Source organism: Pan paniscus, chromosome 1 (assembly GCF_029289425.2).
Source record: "Pan paniscus chromosome 1, NHGRI_mPanPan1-v2.0_pri, whole genome shotgun sequence".
In the NCBI taxonomy this organism is placed as follows: Eukaryota; Metazoa; Chordata; class Mammalia; order Primates; family Hominidae; genus Pan; species Pan paniscus.
Genome location: NC_073249.2, coordinates 140,076,107 through 140,100,476, shown reverse-complemented (window position 1 = coordinate 140,100,476; position 24,370 = coordinate 140,076,107). Strand labels below are relative to the sequence as shown.

General features: G+C 36.5%; 1 protein-coding gene across 2 annotated transcripts in view; it reads right to left on the bottom strand.

The window, feature by feature from the left end:
* SELENOF (selenoprotein F) overlaps positions 1–24,370 on the bottom strand; it is a 49,625-nt gene that overhangs the window by 7,624 nt on the left and 17,631 nt on the right. For both annotated transcript variants that reach the window (XM_014345904.4, XM_008969682.5), the window contains exon 3: positions 10,259–10,322. In XM_014345904.4, coding sequence (XP_014201390.1) covers positions 10,259–10,322 — 64 coding nt within the window. The remainder of the gene's footprint in view (positions 1–10,258; positions 10,323–24,370) is intronic.

The following is a 24,370-nucleotide window of genomic DNA, read 5'->3' as shown; positions in this document are numbered from 1 at the left end:
CCAAACAAAAATGATCTTATGATTTTTATTGCCTTTTATGCTGTTCCTCTGGCAAATGCTATTTGCATGTCTGTGCAAAATACTATGTAACACGCAGTAACTGTGTCTACATGCCTTCTCTACTACATACGAAACCTTCTGGTAAAAGGACTATTTTTATACATATATTTTTGGATCCATAACAGAGCTTAGCATACTTAATAAATAGTTCACTTATTAAAAATATATATATTTTTTGAGACGGAGTCTTGCTCTGTCGCCCAGGCTGGAGTGCAGTGGCGTGATCTCGGTTCACTGCAAGCTCCGCCTTCCTGGGTTCACGCCATTCTCCTGCCTCAGCCTCCCCAACAGCTGGGACTACAGGCACCCGCCACCACGCCTGGCTAATTTTTTTGTATTTTTAGTAGAGACGGGGTTTCACCGTGTTAGCCAGGATGGTCTCGATCTCCTGACCTCGTGATCTGCCCACCTCGGCCTCCCAAAGTGCTGGGATTACAGGCGTGAGCCACTGTGCCCGGCCAGCTAAAAAGATTTTTTTTTTTTTTTTAACAGACTGCAATAAGTGAACAAATGTAAAAGGAATACTAAGACGAGTCACTAATTACTATTTTTCATCAGTTCTTTCCTTTTCTCTCTCTGCTAAACGTAGATCCATAGCTTCCTAATTTTGAATGAGAATATCTGTTAAATACCTTGTAGCAGCAAATCACATTTTACAGGCAGTAAATAAATCTTTTAACAAATATTTGAGTACTCATTATATATACATGGCATTCGATAAGCTACATGAGAATATGAGGAAACTGAGTTCTTTAATGTCAATACATCTACAGTCTGCTTAAACAGATCTGCAACAAATAAAAAGATAAGGTGATAATAAAAACAATGTCATTAACAATTGACAATAAGTACTCTAAGTTCAGAGCAAGGAGATCTTAGTATGTTAGAGTCATAAAGAAACAAGAAACAAAGTAAGAACTGAGAATTTATGTTCACTTGAACATAAAACAGTCCTTCTTTTGACATAATTATAAAGGATTCAAAAGAATTTTCTCTTACTACTTCAAAATACTCCTAAAATTTGATATTTCTTAATAGTCAAAATAGCCCCAAAGTCAACTTCAAATGTTTTACTGAAGAAAGTAAACTGAAAAAGTATGATAAAAATGTATGCTAAGAAAGGCAACTGTGCTGGTGGATCTTCAGCCAGTCAGGAAAAACTACAGTTCCTCAAGTTCAAAGATTTTGGCCTCTATTTTATTACTAAACCTACCACTGTATTTAATTTCTCAATGTAAACATACATCATGGCTCATTTATGAATGAGAAAAAAAACTCAAGATGTTTTACAAATTATAAGCAAAATAACGATGGTGAATTTTAAAATTGTATAAAAAGATTGGTATTTGAATACATAATATTATTTGTTGTATTCTTCTGACTTGATCACATTGTAATCACCTCATGTGCTCTATAGCTGCATGAGTCATTAAATATGCAAATAGCAAATAAAGTCCAAGAAAAGAAATAATGGAGCTTATGGCAAACTTAAAGAGACTTTTTTTTTTCTTTTAAAAGATTCTGGAGGAGGGCAGCTGGAATATTTTATTAATAACTTTCGGTATACAAGAAAAAATAGTCATCACCACCATTTACCATCTGGGTTCAGTGAACTCTGTTTATTTTTGTATTTTTAAATGATTTTATGAATAATTTTACAACAGAAAGGGATAGTGAAAAACAAATCTATTCGAAAGTTTAGTGAGTATTAACCACATAAACGCAAATATTTATTCCGTATTTTCCTGATTTTGAAGGTAAATATAACCAAAATGAGCAATGTGCTTTGAATGCAACTAACTGCTCATTGACTATCATGCATGAAATGGGAACACAGCCAAGCTGTAAATACTGATTCCAGATTCCAAATACATTTCTAATAGGCTGTAACTTTTTACTCTGGCTCTTTTTTTGTTTTGTTTTGTTTTTTATTTGAGGCATAGTTCCGCTCTTGTTGCCCAGGCTGGAATGCAATTGCACGATCTTGGCTTACCGCAACCTCCGCCTCTCGGGTTCAGGCGATTCTCCTGCCTCAGCCTCCCGAGCAGCTGGGATTACAGGCATGCGCCACAACGCCCAGCTAATGTTTTTTTTTTTTTTGTATTTTTAGTAAAGACGAGTTTTCTCCATGTTGGTCAGGCTGGTCTCGAATTCCCAACCTCAGGTGATCCACCCGCCTCGGCCTTCCAAAGTGCTGGGATTATAGCCGTGAGCCACGAATGCGGGCAGATCACCTGAGGTCGAGTTACAGACCAGCCTGGCCAACATGGTGAAACCCCGTCTCAATACAAAAATTAGCCAGGCATGGGCCCGGCGTGGTGGCTCACGCCTGTAATCCCAGCACTTTGGGAGGCCAAGGCAGGTGGATCACGAGGTCAGGAGATCGAGACCATCCTGGCTAACACGGTGAAACCCCGTCTCTACTAAAAATACAAAAAATTAGCTGGCGTGGTGGCAGGCGCCTGTAGCGCGGCTACTCCGGAGGCTGAGGCAGGAGAATGGCGTGAACCTGGGAGGCGGAGCTTGCAGTGTGCCAAAATCGCGCCACTGCACTCCAGCCTGGGCGACAGTGTGACTCCGTCTAAAATAAATAAATAAATAAATAAATGAATAAATAAATGAAAAAATAAATAAATAAATTAGCCAGGCACGGTGGTGCATGCCTGTATTCCCAGCTACTTGGGAGACTAAGGTAGGAGGATTGTTTGAACCTGGGAGGCAGAGGTTGCAGTGAGCCGAGATCCCACCACTGCACTCCAGCCTGGACAACACAGCGAGGCTCCGTCTCAAAGAAACAAAACAAAACAAACAAAACTATTATTTCCTTTCTGACCTTGGTAATATATTGTTTACTCACTCTTGATTTCTGAGAAAATTCATTCAGGATATTGTCAAATGAGGTTTCAGAGTCTGAGCTTCTGCTCATATGATCAATTTTACTATCATTAGAGTCTAGAATAGGACTTTCTAATAGACCTTTCTGAGATAAAGGAAATATTCTTCATCTGTTCTTTTTGGTATGGTGGTTACTGACCATCTGAAATGTAGCTAGTGTGTCTAAGGAACTGAATGTTTAATTTTATATAATTTTAAAAAATTAGGCTGGGCATGGTGGCTCATGCCTATAATTCCAGCACTTTGGGAGGCTGAGGCAGGCAGATCACCTGAGGTCGAGAGTTCGAGACCAGCCTGACCACCATGGAGAAACCCCGTCTCTACAAAAAATACAAAAAATTAGCTGGGCGTGGTGGTGCATGCCTGTAATCCCAGCTACTTGGGAGGCTGAGGTAGGAAAATCACTTGAACCCAGAAGGTGGAAGTTGTGGTGAGCCAAGATTGTGCCATCGCACTCCAGCCTGAACAACAGGAGTGAAACTCCGTCTCAAAAAAAAAAAAAAAATTATTTAAAACAGCCATGTTTGGCTAGTTGGTCACTCCAGGTCTAAAGTGTTATTTTATCTCTTTGCATTCATTTTCTGATCCATTTAATCATTAGAAGCGTTTCTCTCAATTTTCTTCTCGACCATTATGGGCAGAAAGCAAAAAATTCCAAATTCTCAAATGTGTTCAATGAAAGCTTAAAAAAAAAAAGACTACAGAAATGGTGTCACACTATGTGGGTCACACAATTAAAAAATCAAAGAATGATTCCCTGCTTTTTTTTTTTTTGTATATTTAGTAGAGACGGGGTTTCACCATGCTAGTCAGGCTGGTCTCGAACGCCTGACCTCGTGATCTGCCTGCCTCGGCCTCCCAAAGTGGTGGGATTACAGGCGTGAGCCACCTTGCCCAGCCACCAATTTGGAGATTTCTAAAGAAAATCCAATCACTCTAATTTCCAGAAAATGTTCCTATGTCAATTTAATTATTTGTCACTAATAAAGGCAATTTTGTAAATAACACTCAGAGTGATCAAACAAACAGAAATGATTTAAAGACAGATTAAATGTTTCAGTTTTTCCCTTAGGACTGTTAGCAAGTCATTCACGCTGCCCCCTAGAAGAGCTAAGTTTTGCTATACACACTGCTCAGAAAGTCAAGGGATTTAGAGCTAACTTTAAGGAGTATTAAAAAGGAGTATTTTTTAAAAAAGTATTAAGGAGTATTAAAAAAAAAAAAACCCAAAACCCAAACCCACATCTGTCCTCCTCCTTGTTCTAGAAAGAGGGTATATGTGGAAATGGGGGGATAACAAGGAAGTATATGTTCTGAGGTTAAAGAAAACTGTTTGAATTATGTTATTTTCAAAATCACAAACACGTGAAAATATAAATGAAAAAAGAGACAAAATATACTCAGACAAAATATAATCCTGTTGATTAGAAATAAGTATATTTGAATTAGAACATACTCTAAATAACAATGTCATACCATATCCAGAAACATCAATATAGAGAATGGCAACAATAGACAACCTAATTCTCAACTGCGTTCAACAAAAGCTATTCGGTAATCAAAAAAGTATTTCTAAAACAGAAAATCGGCTGGGCATGGTGGCTCACGCCTGCAATGCCAGCACTCTGGGAGGCCAAGATGGGCAGATCACCCGAGGTCAGGAGTTCCAGACCAGCGTGGCCAACATGGTGAAACTCCATCTCTACCAAAATACACACACAAAAAAGTTAGCTGGGTGTGGTGGCGCATGCCTGTAATCCCAGCTACTCGGGAGGCTGAGGCAGGAGAATTGCTGGAACCTGGGAGGTGGAGGTTGCAGTGAGCCGAGATCACGCCACTGCACTCCAGCCTGGGAGACAAAGTGAGACTCCGTCTCGAAAAAAAAACAAAAAAGAAAAGAAAATTTACTATTATATACATCTGGACTGCAAAATTGTGTCATCCCATTAGGACAATTTAGAAGCACTTGAAAACAGAGAAGGGCGACTTAAGAGAATGTAGGAAGACTGGAGGTACAAAATGAAGACAAGACAAACTAAAAAAATTATGACTTTTAGGAAAAGATGAGAACTTTTTATAAACGTTTGAATCCTATAAATTCATCAAGGGCATATAACAAATGGAAACACAGGCTTTTCACCAGATTCTCACTTGTCAAAAGTGGGGGCATCCCTTGAATTAGATAAATTTAATAAATCAGTGCATTCATTCCATAAATATTTCAATTCCTCTTAATACCAGGTGCAATGTTACATAGATTTTGGGTATATCAATGATTAAAAAACAAAAAACAGAACACAAACTTTGAGTTCTGAAGACTTCCTAGTTTGATAGAGGCAAAAGACCAGCATGCCAAATATAATCTTATGTAGGAGGTGTTATGGAACATAAAGAGAAAAGTAAAACACTGTTTAAACACCACCCAAAAACAATGCTGGAGCTAAATTTTGAATGAACTGGAATTTGCCACAAGAATTAGGAAGGAGCACAAGTTAGCAAGAATATTCAGTGTGTGCAAACACACAGAAGTCAGAGCTCAGAGAGTTGCACATAGTTTTGCATAAACTAGAGATGTGAATCTAGAAAAGAGAAACCATGTCATGGCGGGTCTTGTATTTGATTTTGTATGTGACAGAGAACATAAAGGATTTTAAGCAAGAGAGAGACACAATCAGATTTGTTTTATGAAAAGGGTCTCTTTTGGTTGTTGTGTTGAAGAGGTAATGAAGTAAGAAAAGGGAAAAGAGGCAGACTAGATAACAAGTACCTAATCCTTTTGGATAAAGATGTTAGGGTCCTGATTGAAAATACAGAAAAGAGAAAGGGACTATGAAGGTTATTACTGAGGGAGAAGAGACATAACATGGTGACTAACTGGATATAAAGTGTGAAAGATCAATCATGATTCTTGTGTTTCATGCTTATGCCTTTGCCTGATCATAATGCCATTTATAGAAACAGGGAAGATGGTATACTTTTAACAGAGAAGAGGATTAATACAGTTTTTGGACATGCTGTGTTTAAAGCCTTTATATTAAAAATGTGGACCACAGTCTGTAGGACTGTAAGAAATATAGACTCTCAGGACCCATCCCAAATTTATAGAATTATACTCTGTATTTTAAGAAGATCTCCAGGTGATTCTTATATGTATATTGGTTTAAGGTACCTATGAAATCATCTAAATGGAAATGTCCCATGGAAGTAAAAAAAAATAAGAAATACAATTTCTAACAAAACTTTATGTAAAGATATAGATTGGGAGTCATCAGATAAGTACTGTAATTGAAACTGAGGGAGTGGGACACCATTCGGTAGAGTCAGAAGAGAAGAAAATCTGAAGATAATAGACCCTGACTAACAACAACGTTTGAAGTGCAGGCAGTAGAAGAGATGCCAGAACAGAAGAGAAAGATATGTTGAAAGTAGCAGAAAGCTAGGAGATAATGAAGTCACACAAGTGAAGACAGTTTCAAAGGCTAGGGCCAAGTAAGATTTAGTAGTCAGGAGGTAAAACAGTAGAAAGAGAAGCCCTATTAGCGTACTTTGAAAAATGGCTAGAGGTCAATATTCAGAACATTGCATATGAGAAAGGCTGCAGTTATAATACATATTGACTTGAATGTTTTTTAAAGATGGCCAATATATGAGTATATAAATGTTTGATGGTTCATAATTGAAACTTATTATTAACCAAGGAGCAAATATAAGATACAATAACAATACCATTTAACATCTTCATTACTGGAATAGTGATTGTCATACAGTAAGCATCAATACATATTTATAGAATTATGGAATGATTTACTCTGTTTTTGGTGGTGCCAGACACATACTAAGTGACTTACATGTTATCTCATTAATCCTCAGAACAGCCCTATAAGGTAGATATTTAACCTATTATACCTCATCTGTAACCCATTTTATAAACAAGAAAATCAATGAAGATAATGCTAATGGATCAGTATTCTTTCCAGCAAAACTCCAATGAAGCACTGTAACCTTAAGCATGTCTACCAATCAATCATAGTTGGCATGAGAAGCAGGTTGAGTATCCTTAACTGAAATGCATGGGACCATAAATGTTTTATTTTTTAGATTTGGAAATACTTGCATATATAGAATGACATATCTTGGGGATAGGACCCAAATATAAACCTGAAGTTCACTTATGTTTCGTATGTACCTTATACATATAGCCTGAAGGTAATTTTATGCAGTATTTTTAAAGTTTCAGACTTTGGAGCATTCTAGATTTCAGATTTTTGAATTATGAGGATGCTCAATTTGTACTACATTATTTCAAAACTCCTTTTTGCGTCTGAACGTTTATGATTCTAATACAGAGGTTGCCAAACTGAGGCCCATGGGCCAAATCTGTCCTGCTTGCTTTTGTTAATAAAGTTCTACAGGAACACAGTGACGTGCATTCGTTTAAGAACTGTCTATGGCTGCTTCCATGCTATAATAGCAGAGTTCGATAGTTATGACAGAGCCCATGTTGCCTATAAAGCTGAAAACTTTTACTATCTAGTCCTTTATAGAAAGTTTGCCAAGCCCATACAAAATTAGGGACAAACCACATTACTTTCTGAGAGACAGCCACATTCTTAACACAGAAGACTCAAGCGAGAGAAAAAAAACATGATTACTTAGGATGTCACAAGTGAAGTGAAAGAATACTAGACAAAATCTACTATGAGAAATTATTATAGACAGCCTTCTATATTTAAACAACTAGAATAAGGAAAAAAAGGTATTTTAGAAGGCATATTTGGAATTGACTAAGAAATATGATCTAAGATTTTTTTTTTACACAACTGTGAGTGGTTTAATGTGGGTAAAACATACCAAAATTTAAATCCTTCCTCCTGAAATAATTTAACATTAATTTACTCTTGTTTCATGAAATGGTTAATTTAAATTAAGTGACCTTAAAAACTGACAATGTATTATAAGCTAGAGTATAATGAAGGTTATCATGATAATCCCAGAAGCTACTTGATGTTGAAGATAAAGAATATGAAGCAGTGGCTGGGTGTGGTGGCTCATGCCTGTCATCCCGGCATTGGGAGGCCAAGGCAGGCGGATCACCTGATGTCAGGAGTTCGAGACCAGCCTGGCCAACATGGCAAAACCCCGCCTCTACTAAAAATAAAAATAAATTAGCTGGGTGTGGTGGCGTGCGCCTGTAGTCCCAGCTACTCAGGAGACTGAGGCAGGAGAATCACTTGAACCTGGGAGGCAGAGGTTGCGGTGAGCTGAAATTGCGCCACTGCACTCCAGTGTGGGCGACAGTGAGACTCTGTCTCAAAAAAAAAGAGAGAAAAGAATATGAAGCAGTGATGACATGGAAGTTAGTTTGGTATTTGTAATTACTGTATAAATCAACAACTCTCCATGTTCTATTTCAGAATATCTTTAAGATGGAAATTCTGAGGGTGGGAATTTAATAATGGTTTTATCACAATTATAACAACTTTTCATGGGCTCAGAAAATACTGGTATTATACATAACAATATTAAATACAGTTACACATTATGGAATTAATAATTTTTAAGCAAGTAGATAAATATTTACACAAAGCATTAAAATTCAATTGTTTTCAAAAGGAAAAGACAGTATGATATATATACCCCAAGGTTCGATAATTTACATAAGAAATATATATTACTGTAGATAATAAAATCTGATATCATAACTAGGAAGGCTAATCACAGTATCTAAGCTACTCTTGATTCTCATGAAAATCTAAGTTATAAAATGTTGTTTTTAATAAAACAAGTAAGTATAAATAATCAATGCAGCTAAAAATCAATTGCTAAAACTTTCTAGAAATAAGAATGCTCACACTATCATTCAGAGAATGGATATAAAAAAGCCAAAACAACTGTGGTACAATTCTGAGTTTAAGTGTTTGAGGCAAAATAAATAAATAAATAAATCAGAGTAAGAAATTTTTTTCCCAAGCAAAAGTAAATATCTTCTTTGCTATATCAGAATGTGTTATTCTAACAAAGACTGTTTTTGATTAGATATGTATCTGCTTTGGGCCTCATTAAGTATCCCAAGTCAAACTACTATATTACATTTCTGTGCCAAATGATCAATATTTTATTATAAACAATTCTAGGTCAGCAATAAAAAGCATGTGCTAATACAGGCAATGTTATAAAATATTAAATCCAAAAAATTCTCTTGCCATTAACTAAATAAGGCAAGAAATCACGGGAATGTCAGCAAAAATCGAGGTAGAATGAGGTATATAAATGGAATACTTATGTATTTCGGTTAAAAAAAAAAAAGAGAAAGCGTTATTACCTTCAGACAAGTTCAGTTTCATAAAACTGATTTTCAAAGTGACATGCAAGGACAGAAGACAAAAGCCTTAGTTCAAGCCTTTCTTGGCAATGCAAAGCTCCTCATTACTATTGGATGTCAACCCAAAGAATATACCTTCACAATTATCCTTTAACATGTTTACCCTTAAAATGCCCTGTGAAGATATATACATATGACTTTCTCTCTTTTGTATTTCAAATTCTTCGGCAATTAGTTCTTTCCTTGGTGATTTGTTATTTTGTACAGGTCTACTCTTAATGCAATTGTTCCACATAAATCAATTCACATTTAAAATAAACTACAGTGGTGTGCTACTTAAAGAAATTACACTTACATCTTGTAAAGGAAAGGCTCCTGCAAAATTCCGACCCGGCAAAGGAAAGGCTCTTCTTTTAAGAAAATAACCCCTTCATGTGTTGTATTTTAAATCTGAATTTCTTTTTTTTTTTTTTGAGACAGAGTCCCATTCTGTCGCCCAGGCTGGAGTGCAGTGGCGTGATCTCGGCTCACTGCAACCTCTGCCTCCCAGGTTCAAGTGATTCTCCTGCCTCTGCCTCCCAAGTAGCTGGGATTATAGGCACCCGCCATCGCGCCCAGCTAATTTTTGTATTTTTAGTAGAGATGGGGTTTCAGCATCTTGGCCAGGCTGGTCTCGAACTCCTGACCTCGTGATCCACCCACCTTGGCCTCCCAAAGTGCTGGGATTACAGGCATGAACTGAGTGTGACCCACAACGCCTGGCCTCTAAATTTCATATATTGTGTTTTTTTAAAGTAACATAGCATTCACCAATTACTTTAACAAACCACCTCCATGAAAACAAATTGGAAAAAAAAGCATATATTGTTAAGAAAGTATAATCCTAAAAATTCTTATTCCTGGGAATATATAGTGAAAACGATTCACATAAAATGTTGATTTTAAATGACTGAACAGTTTACTGGAGTAAATTTTATATACCTTGGACTTGAGGGAACCTTCCCAATTTTCATCCACAAACTTCAAGAATAGCTCCTGCATACAGCTACAAAAGGAAAAACAGGAATTTAAAAAACTGGTATAAATTAAAAATGTACTTATAAAATAAATATAAATTTTCACAGTATAAACATTACAGTTAGCAGATATATAGATCAAAGAAATGTCAAAGCTGGTTAGCCAGACAGGACCATGTAGTTCCAGTCTAATGGAAGAGAAGATGGAGGCCCAAGTATAATAAATGGTAGAGAAACTTCCAACCTACTTCAATTATTCTTAAACCTAGCCAAAAAGACCGAAGGAGATAAGGATATTTGACAATAAACTTTAAATAGGTAAGATGTCCTAGGAAGCTCTACAAAATATTAAAGGTTTCCTACCTTTTTTTTAGGGTGATAAACTGAATATGGTATATATCATCTATCCAAGATAGTTACTTAATAAAAATTCTTTCTGGTTGCTTTTAATATTAAGTGATCAAAGTTTTAAAATTAAAACAATCGTTATAGAAAGTACTATGTGGAGATATTATAAGAAAAGCAGTAAAATCTCTTATATAAAGAACTCAAATGCAAATATTTTCCTTTAATGAAATTTAGCTGAAATGGATTCAATGGTAAGTATCTCTTTCCTAGCTATAGAACCTGCACATTCTCTTTATAGTAAAAGCTCATTATAAAAAACTCAAATGCAAATATTTTATTGCAATGAATTCAGCTGAAATGGATTCAATGGTAAACATCACTTTTTTTGTAGTTGCAGAGCCTGACTATTCTTTTTATAGGGCAGGAATATACTTGGAAATGCTGTGACCATAAGAGAAGGCTGGCAATTTTAAGAACGTATCATATGCATTTCATTTCTTCTTGGTTTTTAGATTTGTTTTTTATGGAGGTTCAAGAAAGATGGACTTTACTTTTTCAGGTTCTAAAACAGCATTTACTTAATTAAAAACAACAACAACAACAACACATGCCCTATGCATGTTTATTTAAAATAGTTTGGAAAATACAGAAAGGCATAAAGTAGTGATTAAAAAACTACCTTAATGTGACCTAAAAAGACAATGATTCTTAACAGTTTGATGACTTTGGGCTGGATCAATTCTTACGTTTTTGGGGAGTCACTGACCCTTCTGAGAATCTGATAGAATTTTGCTTTAATGCAGGCTGTTCATGGACTCTGAAACCAATGACGGATTTCAGATTAAGAATTCTGATGATCTCTAAGGGTCACTGCAGCAATAAAACTTTAAGAATAGGTTAATTTGGCCAGGCATGGTGGCTCATGCCTGTAATTGCAGCTCTTAGGGAGGCTGAGGTGGGCGGATCACGAGGTCAAGAGATAGAGACCATCCTGGCCAACATGGTGAAACCCTGTCACTACTAAAAACACAAAAATTAGCTGGGCGTGGTGGCGCATGCCTGTAATCCCAGCTACTCGTGGGGCTGAGGCAGAAGAATCGCTTGAACCCGGGAGGCGGAGGTTGCAGTGAGCTGAAGGTTGCAGTGAGCCGAGATCACCCCACTGCACTCCAGCCTGGCAACAGAGCAAGACTCTGTCTCAAAAAAAAAAAAAAAAAGAAAGAAAGAATAGGTTAACTTAATTTTATGCAATAAGTTGCTTTTCAAAAAGATATGGCTAATCTTGGTTAGACAACTCCAGAAAAAAAATCTTGAAAAATATAAGGCCATATTACCAATAAGCTAATGAAGTGATGGTCAACATTACTAGAGATTAGGGAAATGCATATCAAAACCACAATGAGATCCCACTTCACATCACTGGGATAGCTATTATTAAAAAAAAAAAAAGAGATGAGGATATGGAGAAATTGGAACCCTTGTACACTGCTGTTGGGAATGAGAAGTGGTCCAGTGGCTATAGAAAATGGAATTGCAGTTTTTCAAAAAATTAAAAATAGAATTACCATATGATCTGCAATTCTACTTCTGGTATATACTCAAAAGAAGTGAAAGCAAGGCCTCAAACAGATATTTATACACCCATGTTCACAGCAACATTATTCACAATAGCCAAAAGGTGGGAAAAAACTCATGTGTTCATTAACAGATGAATGGAAAAACAAAATATGGTATATACATACAACAGAGGATTATCCAGCTTTTAAAAGGAAGCAAATTCTGACTGGGTGCAGTGGCTCACGCCTGTAATTCCAGCACTTTGGGACGCTGAGGTGGGCGGATCATCTGAGGTCAGGAGTTCGAGACCAGCCTGGCCAACATGGTGAAACCCTGTCTCTACTAAAAAATACAAAAATTAGCTGGGTGTGGTGGCAGGCGCCTTAATCCCAGCTGCTTGGGAGGCAGAGGCAGGAGAATTGTTTGAACCCAGGAAGCGGAGGTTGCAGTGAGCTGAGATAAAGCCATTGCACTCAAACCTGGGGGACAAGAGCGAGACTTCTCTCAAAAAAAAAAAAAAAAAAAATTCGGACACATATTACAATATAAACGAATCTTATTACAACATTAATGACATCTTGCTAAGTAAAATAAGGCAGTCACCAAAGGACAAATGTTTAAATGAGGTAACTAAAGTAGTCAAAAATTCACAATGGTAGTTGTCAGTGGGGGCAAGGAATAGGGAGTTATTGTTTCATGGGTGTAAGTTTCAGTTTGGGAAGACTCCGGAGAAAGATGGTTAACACAGTTGTACAACAATGCGAATGTACTTAATGCCATAGCACTCTACACTTAAAAATGGTTAAAATAGTGAATTTTAGTGTACATTTTACACTAGTGTATAGTGTACGTACACTAGTGTATAGTGTACGTACACTAGTGTATAGTGTACATACATAGTGTATAGTTAAAATAGTGAATAGTGTACATTTTACTACAATTAAAAGCATATAAGGCCATATTTAGATTTGGTTATTAGATTTATCTTTTGTTTATAAGCCTTTAGAAACTCTTGGTGGAGATTCCACTACCTTACCTAATAATATTTCTCTACACCACTGGTTCTTTATATCATGATACATGTGGGAAATGATAATGATTGTACGGAGCACTGCAGTAAAAGGATGAAGCAGCTTTTAAATGGGCAAGACTAGCCTGGGAGCCCTGCTTACCTCAGGCCGCACTTGGTTGTCTCAAGGGCTCAAGGACTCAGTATCTTACCACACCCATAACCCACTCATGGGAAGCTTGTCTCTGCACCACAAAATATCAACTGATTAACCAAAAATATTAGAAACATATCCTTTAATGAGCAGGCAGCTCAGATGTGACCTTTTTCAAAAAAACTTTTGTTGATTTCCTCGTCTCAGGTAAGGATTTTCCTAGTAAACTTTCACAGAACTTTGTTCTCATCATAATGTGCATCAAATAGCCTGTAACTTGACAGCAGACAGGAAACATCTTAATTTCCCCCAGAATCAGACACAAAGCTTCTCAATATAGGTGTGCTGAAGGGAGAGAACTATTCATATAACAAAATTAAATGCCTCTTTTTTCATGACAAAATTTCAAAAATATTTCAAGTTCCTTTGACAAAGTTTGTAGAGTAGTTCCAGTCCAGGGTAAACAAAAGAAAATGGATGGAACTCAAAGTTGCAGAACATTATTAAAAGTCAAACTCTAAAAGCATTAATCTGTGTTGTTAGCGGGCGCACATACACACACACACACACACACACATACACACACATATATATACACGCACACACATATATATATATGATTTGTGGTGTTCACTGGAAAATATTTGTTTTCCATGGTGAATAAATAACTTAACTACAGATTGTAGTAAATTTAAAATGCCATATAATCCTAAGTATCTTTGGCACTACATACAAATTCACACACAATGAAATATATGCTACTTATAAATAGTAGAAATTCTCTAGTGCATGAAGAAATGACAAATAAAGTTAATTCCCTGATTTAACCAAGTTCCAACCTCAGTATTTTTACTTTTTAAAGTGACTAGCATACAAAATTTTTAATCTTCAAACATTTAGGGAAAAATACCATTACAAGAGAAAAATCAAAGAAGAAAGTCATATAACTTCTAACAGCAAGTTGGTAGGCCTTTTTAAAAATACGAATTAGAGGAGTCTTACTCGTACAGACAATCTAACTCTAGCCCATTATTGTATTAGGACTAGGGAAATGTAAGAAATCATTAGGAAAATATGAGAACGATACACAAACTGCATCTTTTCCCTTTGGAGTCTCTATTTCCATGTAACTTATGACCGTCAGATTTTTCTAAACTTCTGATATGGTTCTCTGGGTGGGGGAAGTAGAAATATCTAACTACCTCAGCTCTATCACTAATGTGCCTTAGTTGTAACAGGATTTTAAAATATGCGAATTTCCCATTTAAAAAGGTGATTTTTATTCATTAGTCTTCGGATAAATTCCAGCTTTGTGGTTAGTTGATGTTTTCCCAGTTTAAATATTTTAAGTACTACAGGTACTACAGGTTCAGCATCCCAAATCTGAAAAAAATCTGAAATCCAAAACACTTCTAGTCCCAATAATTCCAGATAAGAGCTACTCAAACTGTACTGAGATTAGTAAGGGGTTAAGTGAGGTTTCACATGTAGAAAAAGGCCACACTATTTTTGTAGCTATCTTTGTTATAATTAAGGTCCAACTAGTCGCCACAAAAATGTTCAAAAAGCTGGTCTATGCTGTTTCTCACCAGATAGCTAGATTCCAGAATAAGTTCATTTATAATACTGAACAAAGGTGACACTTGAGAATTACACACATTTTCTGAATTTTTTTTAAAAGTGCAGTATTTGTTAACTCTTGTGCCATCATCATACCACTACCACCACCACCAGCACCATTACACATTTATAAACCTGTCCAAGTCAGAAATACTCTACTACTTTCCAATACGAAGCACTTAAAGTATTTTTGTTGGTAACAATAACCACGGCTCTAAAGAAACATGACCTTAAGAAAACCTTGATAAACTAATTATTTAAGTTGAGTCAAACTAAATATCAAATTTTCACATGGCATGGTATAGTAAAAAGAATCCAAGTTGTCAAATCAAAGTTGTATGTAGTCCAGTTCTGGCTCTGCCACTTACAAGCAGTATGCCCCCTTGGGTAAGTCATTCACTGAGCTTCAGTTTACTGTCTCAACAAAAGGGTTATTTACCTACCTTCCAGAATTGCTATAAGAAGTCACCAAAAAAAGCGAAAAGCCTGGATTTTTTAGATGCTCAATATATAACATCTTTTATTATAACATTAATACTTCCACAGTATTGGTTAAATTCAAGTTGTGTACATGAGGCCATTATCATGTCTACTTAATAGAATTTTCAGTTCAGGGACTATTCAGGGATATTACTCATTGTTCGTCTGTAATGAAAATGGCCACTCCAAATTTTCTCAAGCTTTCAAATTCAAACTACCTTAGAGCAGAGTTCTCAACCCTGACAGTACACTAGAATCACCTGGAAATATTTTGAACATTACTGATCCCTAAAACCTACCCCAGATAAACTAAATTAGGATATCTAGGGGTGAGATCCATGCATCAGTATTTTTAATTACTACTCAAATGATTGTAATGGGCAGGCAGGGATGAGGAATACTGCCTTATACTATGTTATATTAATAGGGCAAAAATTGCAAAATGGTAAAACAGTAGGCTTTTTGTTCAACAGATTAACTGCATTAATCTGAAAAGGTAAACCATAAACATTGACTGAAGCAAGACAAATGTTACAGTACTTTTTTTTTTCCCCTTTCCTTATGAGGTACTGCTTGTAGCTATAGATTCTCATTTTGGAAACTATTTAAAATCGAAAGGTTAGTATTAAAGCAATTCCACAGTACCAACAGAAAAAAACTAAGATATTTTAAAAACGGTAATTAAACTTGGTTTTTATCCTCCTAAAGTGCTAGTTTTGTTTATATTAAAAGAAGTTTTTCAAACCAAGTTAATATAACCATTAGCATAATAATTATAAATGCTATGTAGCAATATGAAGAAAATGCTGTTAGTTGAACAAAAGCTAAAATTTTTACTGCTGAAGAGAATTCATATCTGAGGAATAACTGTATTTTATAGGTCTATTGAAGGTTTGCCTTTAAATAAAATGAAGGGATTTTAAAATAAGGAAGCATGGCTATAGTATGATAAAAGCTGAGCACTGTATTATTTAGATATTCCAATGAAAAATCAATTATGATACACTCAAATATAAATGAGTCACTTTTCCAAACACTAATAGTATCCAGTATAATTTTAAAAAATCAACTTTATTCCTTTCATACAGCAGAAAAATACATCACACAGAAACTATTTTTAGCAAAATTTGGTCAGCGAATTCTCAGGGAAAATATTATCACCTAAACCATGTTTAGTGATCTACTGGTGTTTTAAATTTGCTGTTCATCTTCAAGTCTTCCCCATACTTTCTGATTAATGACACTTTCATACTCACTTTGAGTGATGGCATTCTTGCTTAGAAACAATGGATGAATACTGAGGATTAGGGGAAAAAAAAATCAGCGTTATAATTTTAACAAACAAAGCTGGCAAATATAATTCTCCAATACTATACCTGAGATTAAATTACTACTCATCTTGGAGTGCTTTTTACTAAATTCTGAAAAAATACAAAGCAATGAGTTTATGCCTAAGGAAACTCACTAAGTTTAAAACTTATTTTACTGTACCATTAAAGTGTTATTCCTTTTTGTATCTTTAGTTTCTGCCTTGAAACTGAGAAGAAAAGTTATAAAACAAGCAAGTAACATCTACCTTGATTTAAACTAGGCTCTACAGATGCTAAGAATACATTGGAGGAATCTTTCCATAAAGATACAATGTTGAACTAAAAAGCTCAATGAAAATATACAAAAAAAACCCCTAAAAATGAAAATGATATCAATGCATTCTAGATTAGACCATTCTAACTATGAAACCTGAGAGAAAAAAGGATTAGGTTTCTTTCAATACTGTGATGACAAACAGGAGTTCTATATACACCTATAGAATTTACATATACACCTAAAACAAGGGGTAAGACTGTAATGATGAGACTCTCATTAGGAAAAAAAATACATCCCCAGTCCCCAACCCTATGTATACTTTAGCTACAAGTATGAATGATCCAGGGTCATCACTTGGGAACAATGCATTCAGTTCTGCCAATACTTAGGAAATATCACATGATGAAAAAAAAAAGTAACTTGAGGAAATAAGAATGTGACCACTATATTTTCTGAGATCCAATATCCAAAGAATTGGTAAAAATGACTCAAAGCGGCCAGGCGCAGTGGCTCACACTTGTAATCCCAGCACTTTGGGAGGCCGAGGTGGGCGGATCACCTGAGGTCAGGAGTTCCAGACCAGCCTGGCCAACATGGTGAAACCCTGTCTCCATAAAAATACAAAAATTAGCCAGGCATGATGGCGGGTGCCTGTAATCCCAGCTACTGGGCAGGCTGAGGTGGGAGAATCACTTGGACCCGGGAGGTGGAGGTTGCAGTGAGCTGAGATCACCCCACTACATTCCTCCAGCCCGGGCAACAGAGTGAGACTCCATCTCAAAAACAACAACAACAACAACAACAAAAAACCCAAAACAGACTCAAAGCTTGAATACCATAGTAAGTGTTTTTAAATGAAACCAACTAGCCCCTTGGTAATACTAAAAGTATTTTAGAAAATGGAAAACTGAAAATGAAGGTCCTAATAATATATGGAAGCAAGGATGCCTTTCAGAAGAAATCTTTTTTTTTTAACTTTTTGTAGAGATGGGGTCTTGCTATGTTGCCCAGGTTGGTCTCAAACTCCTGGACAAAGTGATCTTCCTGCCTTGTTCTCCCCAAGTGTTAGGATTACAGGTGTGAGCCACCGTGCCCTGGCAGAAGAAATAATTTCTTTGCATCACTGCTGATATTATCCCTCCAATACTGAACAACCACTATTTGTCATAAAAAGAATAGTTATGATCAACATATTTTTTTTTTTTTGAGACGGAGTCTCACTCCTGTCGCGCAAGCTAGAGTGCAGTGGTGCGATCTCGGCTCACTGCAACCCCCACCTCCCAGGTTCAAGCGATTCTCCTTCCTCAGCCTCCCAAGTAGCTGGGATTACAGGCGTGCACCACCACGCCTGGCTAATTTTTGTATTTTTGCCATGTTGGCCAGGCTAGTCTTGAAATCCTGACCTCAGGTGATCCACCTGCCTTGGCCTCCCAAAGTGCTAGGATTACAGGCGTGCCTGGCCAGTTATGATCATCTTTAAGAAAGATTATAAATATCTGAAAACAATAAGAAACAAAGCTACTAAAACAAATTAAATTATGGTATCTCCCTATAGATAGTAATCACCTAATACATTTGAACTTTAAAAAGATACAAAAATAAAGCTATAATAATCCAAGAGTTTCAATATTATACAAAATTTAAGAGCAGCAATATAAAACTAGAAAAAAAAGAAACGAGGCCATTCCACACATTTAAAATTTTTGCTTTACTCTGTCAATATACTATTTTAGAATTCATTATGGCAGCCAAATAAAATTCATGGCCTTTTAAATTAAAACTTTTTTCTTCAAAAACGTTTTTCTTCAAAATAAATTTTTCTTCAAAAATAAAACTGTTGGCTGGGCGCGGTGGCTCAGGTCTGTAATCCCAGCATTTTGGGAGGCGGAGCTGAGTGGATCATGAGGTCAGGAGTTCAAGAAAAGCCTGGCCAAGATGGTGAAACCCTGTTTCTACTAAAAATATGAAAATCAGCTGGGTGTGGTGGCACATGCCTGTAATCCCAGCCACTGGGGAGGCTGAGACAGGAGAATCACTTGAACCTAGGAGGTGGAGGTAGTAGTGAGCTGAGATCGCATCACTGCACTCCAGTCTGGGCGACAGAGCAAGACTCCATCTCAAAAACAAACAAACAAAACAACAACAACAAAAAAACTATTTACAGCTAAGGGGTATGCTTTATTAAAAGTTATTCTGTTGCTGCCCCTTCTCCCATCCATTATTGCCTTAATGGGCCATCTTGTAACTAGCTGGTCTCTCTCCTGTGTTAGGGTTACCAGTTTCTCCAGTAAGAACACTGGGAAGCAACCCCACTTACCCCTTTTCTCTCCAATTCAGTCTAATAAATCCAAATAAATAAATTTATTGCCTAAACTGATTTCAAATCTGTCCCTTTTTCATTTTCACAGCCAATGTGTTGGTTTAAGCCCTTGTATCTTGCCTCTGGAAAACGGCAAATTATTTTTCTGGCATAAGTATTCCCCTCTGCCTTATCAACTACTGTTCACACCAACAAAAGTTATTAAAATACAAATCTGATACCAGTTTACTCTTTATAATCCTTTAATTTTGTCCCCTGCATATAGAATAAAGTTCAACTTCTTATGAAGGTATATAAGGCCCTCTATTATTTGGCCCCTGCTTACCTAATCATCATCTTCTCTCATCATAACCCAGCTATCTGATTTATCTTAGATGGCCATACTCTCATGCCTCTGTGCCTTTCCACTAACTTTCCCTTTTGCGAGAGAAAAGGCCTTCTCTCAACCATTTGCCTACTTACTATAAGCATTAACTCCTACATAAGCAAGTGGTGATATTTACCTGACCTGCCAAGTGGTTATGCCCTCCTTCTAAGAGCTTTCATTGCATACATGTATGTTTTGTTTATAGCACATATCTCATTGAATTCTTTTAAAAAAATCAATGCATGTGGACATAATAAAAAACAGTATAAAAGGGCTATAAAATAAGAAGTAAACATTTCCTCTGCCTTCTACCCTCCACTTAATAACTCTTTTTTTCTTTTTTAATTTGGAGACAGAGCTCGCTCTGTTACCCAAGCTGGAGTGAAGTGGTGTGACCATGGATCACTGTAGCCTCGACCTCCTAGGCTAGAGTGATCCTCCGGTAGCCTCAGCCTCCCAAATAGCTAGGACCACAGGTGTGTGTCATGACACCCAGCTTTTTTTTTTTTTTTTTTAATTTTTTGTAGAGATGGAGGTCTTGGTCTTGCCATTTTGCCCAGGCTGGTCTCAAACTCCTGGCCTCAAGTGATCCTCTCGCCTTCGTCTTCCAAAGTGTTGGGTGGGATTACAGGCGTGAGCCATCATGCCTGGCCTACGCATTAATATTTAAACTGTTTTTAGTTCTGTTGGTCACTTCCATAAAGATTAATATGGTTGTATCTATAGCTCATGAGATACCAACTTTAACAGCTCTATTAGTTCCCCTTTCCTTCCAACTTTTATTTAATTTAATTCTTTTAGTGGTTACCTTTGTAACATTAGATATTATATTTTCGTCCAACAAACAGAATATCATATCAACAGTATTCTGGCAGTCCAGTTTCCATGCCTATTTTTTCTTTCTTTTTTTTTTTTTTTTAGACGGAGTTTCATTCTTGTTGCCCAGGCTGGAGTGCAATGGCAAGATCTCAGCTCACTGCAACCTCTACCCCTGGGTTCAAGCGATTCTCCTGCTTCAGCCTCCCGAGTAGCTGAGGTTACAGGCATGTGCCACCACGCCTGGCTAATTTTGTATTTTTAGTAGAGATGGGGTTTCTCCATGTTGGTCAGGCTGGTCTCAAACTCCCGACCTCAGGTGATCCGCCTACCTCAGCCTCCCAAAGTGGTGGGATTACAGGTGTGAGTCACCACACCTGGCTTCCATGCCTATTTTTTCTACTCCTTGAAGACAAGGAGTCTTATTTTTCTTTGATCTTAACCCAGGAAGAAATATTTAGTGTATAAATGGAAAGTTTATTTTGATTCTGAGGTGGGTATGTCTAGGAAATGCAGTTGTAAGGCAGTTTGAATTACTTTGAGGGTTTATTTTTGTTCTGAGCATTGCAGTCTGCAAATGTGGCAGAAAGTTGTAATATGTTTAGATAGAATCTGATCCTAATTTGTAATTATGTAAAAGAACTGACTGCATTTATATTTCATATTAAAAGCAGATATAAAAAAATTTTAAATAATATTTTGGGTTCAATTAAATAACTTCATAAAATAAACTTAAAATTCTGTTATACAAATACATGAAACATATATTGATACTTAATTCACTCTATGATCTTAGGTAAGATCTCTATGCCTAAGACTCAACTACGAAATAAAGATAATAATGGAATTTACCGAGTTGTTGTGAGGTTCTATAAATTCATTTAAAGTGGTTGGAACAGTACCTTCAGATAACAACTTAATGAATGTTAGTGGTTATTATTAAATAAACACTTAGTTATTATTTAGTTTTTTTTTTTCTTGAGATGAAGTCTCGCTCTGTTGCCCAGGCTGGAGTGCAGTGGCGTGATCTCGGTTCAATGCAACCTCTGCCTCCCAGGTTCAAGCGATTCTCCTGCCTCAGCCTCTGGAGTAGCTGAGATTACAGGAGCCCACCACCATGCCCAGTTAATTTTTTTTGTATTTTTAGTAGAGACGAGGTTTCACCATGTTAGCCAGGATGGTCTCGATCTCCTGACCGCATGATCCACCCCCCTGCACGTGGCCTCCCAAAGTGCTGGGATTACAGGTGTGAGCCACCGCCCCCGGCCTATGTTATTATTTAGTATTACTGCTACTCAGGAGTCTTAGTGATTCTTACATTGAATGTGAACTGTTGCCAAACATTATTCATATGTTTTAAAAAACCTTCTTTGTGAATAATGCTTTTATATTATAATTAGAATATGTTAAAGACATTTAGATTTTTGCTTTGAAGATACCAGTCCATGTACTGATGCTTACAGACACACGACAAAAGTGAAGCTATTTTAAGCAACTGTGAAATTTCTTTAGTGACTACAATTTCACGCACAGTTAGCTTAACCTCCATTTCATCCTTCTATGTTTTACACATCAGTAGCATTCTCTTTCTGACAGCCTGAAGCTTAAAAGTTGCCATTGTCTTGAATAATGCTGTTTAAGCTGACTTATGAGTAACTGCAACTGGCTACACAATAGCCACGCAAACTGAAAACAACTAAATGTTTTGATGCTCTTTTACCGAATTAAGAAAAATTACATGATTTATATAAAATATTATCTGGCTGGGCCTTAAATAAAGCCCAATTTGGGAACATATTCTTGAAAAACACCAAGTGACAGGAGCCATTAAAGTCTGTGGTAAACTGAGAAATAAGGATTTGGTAATTTTAAATAAAAACTAGTAACGAAATTCTATTATTAATATTGTTAAGTACAAATGGCAAAAGGGGCCTTCAGAAAGCCAGCCCAGTGTTTTATATTGAACTCATTCAACTTCTTAAAGTAACTCTGAAGCAGGTCTTACTATTAACATTTTCAAAATAAAAGGTAAAATAGCACAGAGGTTTAAAAACCTGGGGGCTCTAGAATCAAATAGACCTGAGATAAAACCAGGTTTTGGCATCTAATCGCCAGCTAACGGTAGGCAGATTATACCCTAGTTTCCTCTTCTATTAAATAGGGATAATAGTATTTACATTATAGGGTTGTTGTGAGGATTAAATAGATAATGTAGGTAAAACACTTAGCGTATAACCAGTGTAAAATAAACACTAATGTAAGGTAATGTAATTATGACAAAATTGAAGATCCTGGAGTAATTTGCTAGCTCAATCACAAAGTCAGTAAGAAGCTGAGATGAAAATTAAACTCTCGGCTAGGATATGGTGGCTCACGCCTGTAATCCCAGCACTTTGGGAGGCCAAGGTGGGCGGATCACGAAGTCAGGAGATCGAGACCACCCTGGCCAACATGGTGAAACCCCATCTCTACTAAAATACAAAAAAAAAAAAAAAAATAGCCGGGCGTGGTGGCGCACACCGGTAGTCCCAGCTACTCAGGAGGCTGAGGCTGGGGAATTGCTTGAAACCGGGAGGCAGAGGTTGCAGTAAGCCAAGATTGCACCACTGTACTCCAGCCTGGTGACAGAGCAAGACTCTGTCTCATAAATAAATAAATAAACAAACAAATAAATAAATAGAAAATTAAACTCTCTCAACAATTCTTATAAAAAGAGAGAAGAGATAAGCTTCTAATGAGGTATACATGTTAATTAATATTACTTCTGTACTGTCTCTGGCCTGTTGGAGTGCATGCAAATATCAAGGCAGAGTGTAATACATATAAAAAAATGATAATGCTACTATATAAAGCAGGTGACTTAAATTAGTCTAGTTCCAACTAGGAAATGGGAGTGGGAAGTGGAGGGCATCCAATTACATTCATAAATTTATGTTATACACTGCTTAGGTCCACTTATTCAATTCTAGTATAATAAGATTAATATCGAAGATAAGTATTTTTATTATTTTCCTATTATCTGGAAAGTAGATCTTTAAGTGAAAACAAAAGGCTTTTATCAAATCCCTGACCTGTTGAATTATTTGCCAGAAAAAGTAATGGCATGATTTGGTGATCTGCAGCCTATGCTTCTACTGGTATTTTGTGAAGGGGACCAAGATGTTCTAAAACTCAGATAAATCTCTTCTCAACCTGGAGGTTTTTTTTTTTTTTTAAAATATTACTTTTAAGCTTTTCTCTTCCCAATTTTTCTTAAGCCTTTGAAATCTGTTACCAGGTGATAGGTTACACATATAAATAAGAGAAGAATATTAGTAGAAAAATTTGAAATAATTGCGATTCGTTTGATAGCTTGCTTTGTTTTTTTATGAAATAATTATTTTTATATTACAAACATATAGCTCAATTTATTTTCTGCTATAATGTTACTTCTAATTTTAAAAATATCATGGTTTCCTCCTGATCTGTCATCTGAATAGTAAAAACCAATAAATAATATATTTTATTCTAAACTGACTTTAAAATATGAGTCTCCTTCAATTTTCTGACTAGGTTTGTCATAGAAAATTGAGCTCTACCTTGACAACTGGGTGTGTTGGCTTATGCTTGTAATCCCAGTGATTTGGGAGGCCCAGGGAGAGGATAGCTTGAGGCCAGGAGTTCAAGACCAGTTTGGGCAACATGGTGAGACCCTGTCTCTACAAAAATAGAAAATTAGCTGGGGGTGATGACGCATGTCAATAATCCCAGCTACCTGGGAGGCTGAGGCAGGAGCATCACCTGAGCCCTGGAGTTGGAGGCTGCTGTGAGCTATGACTG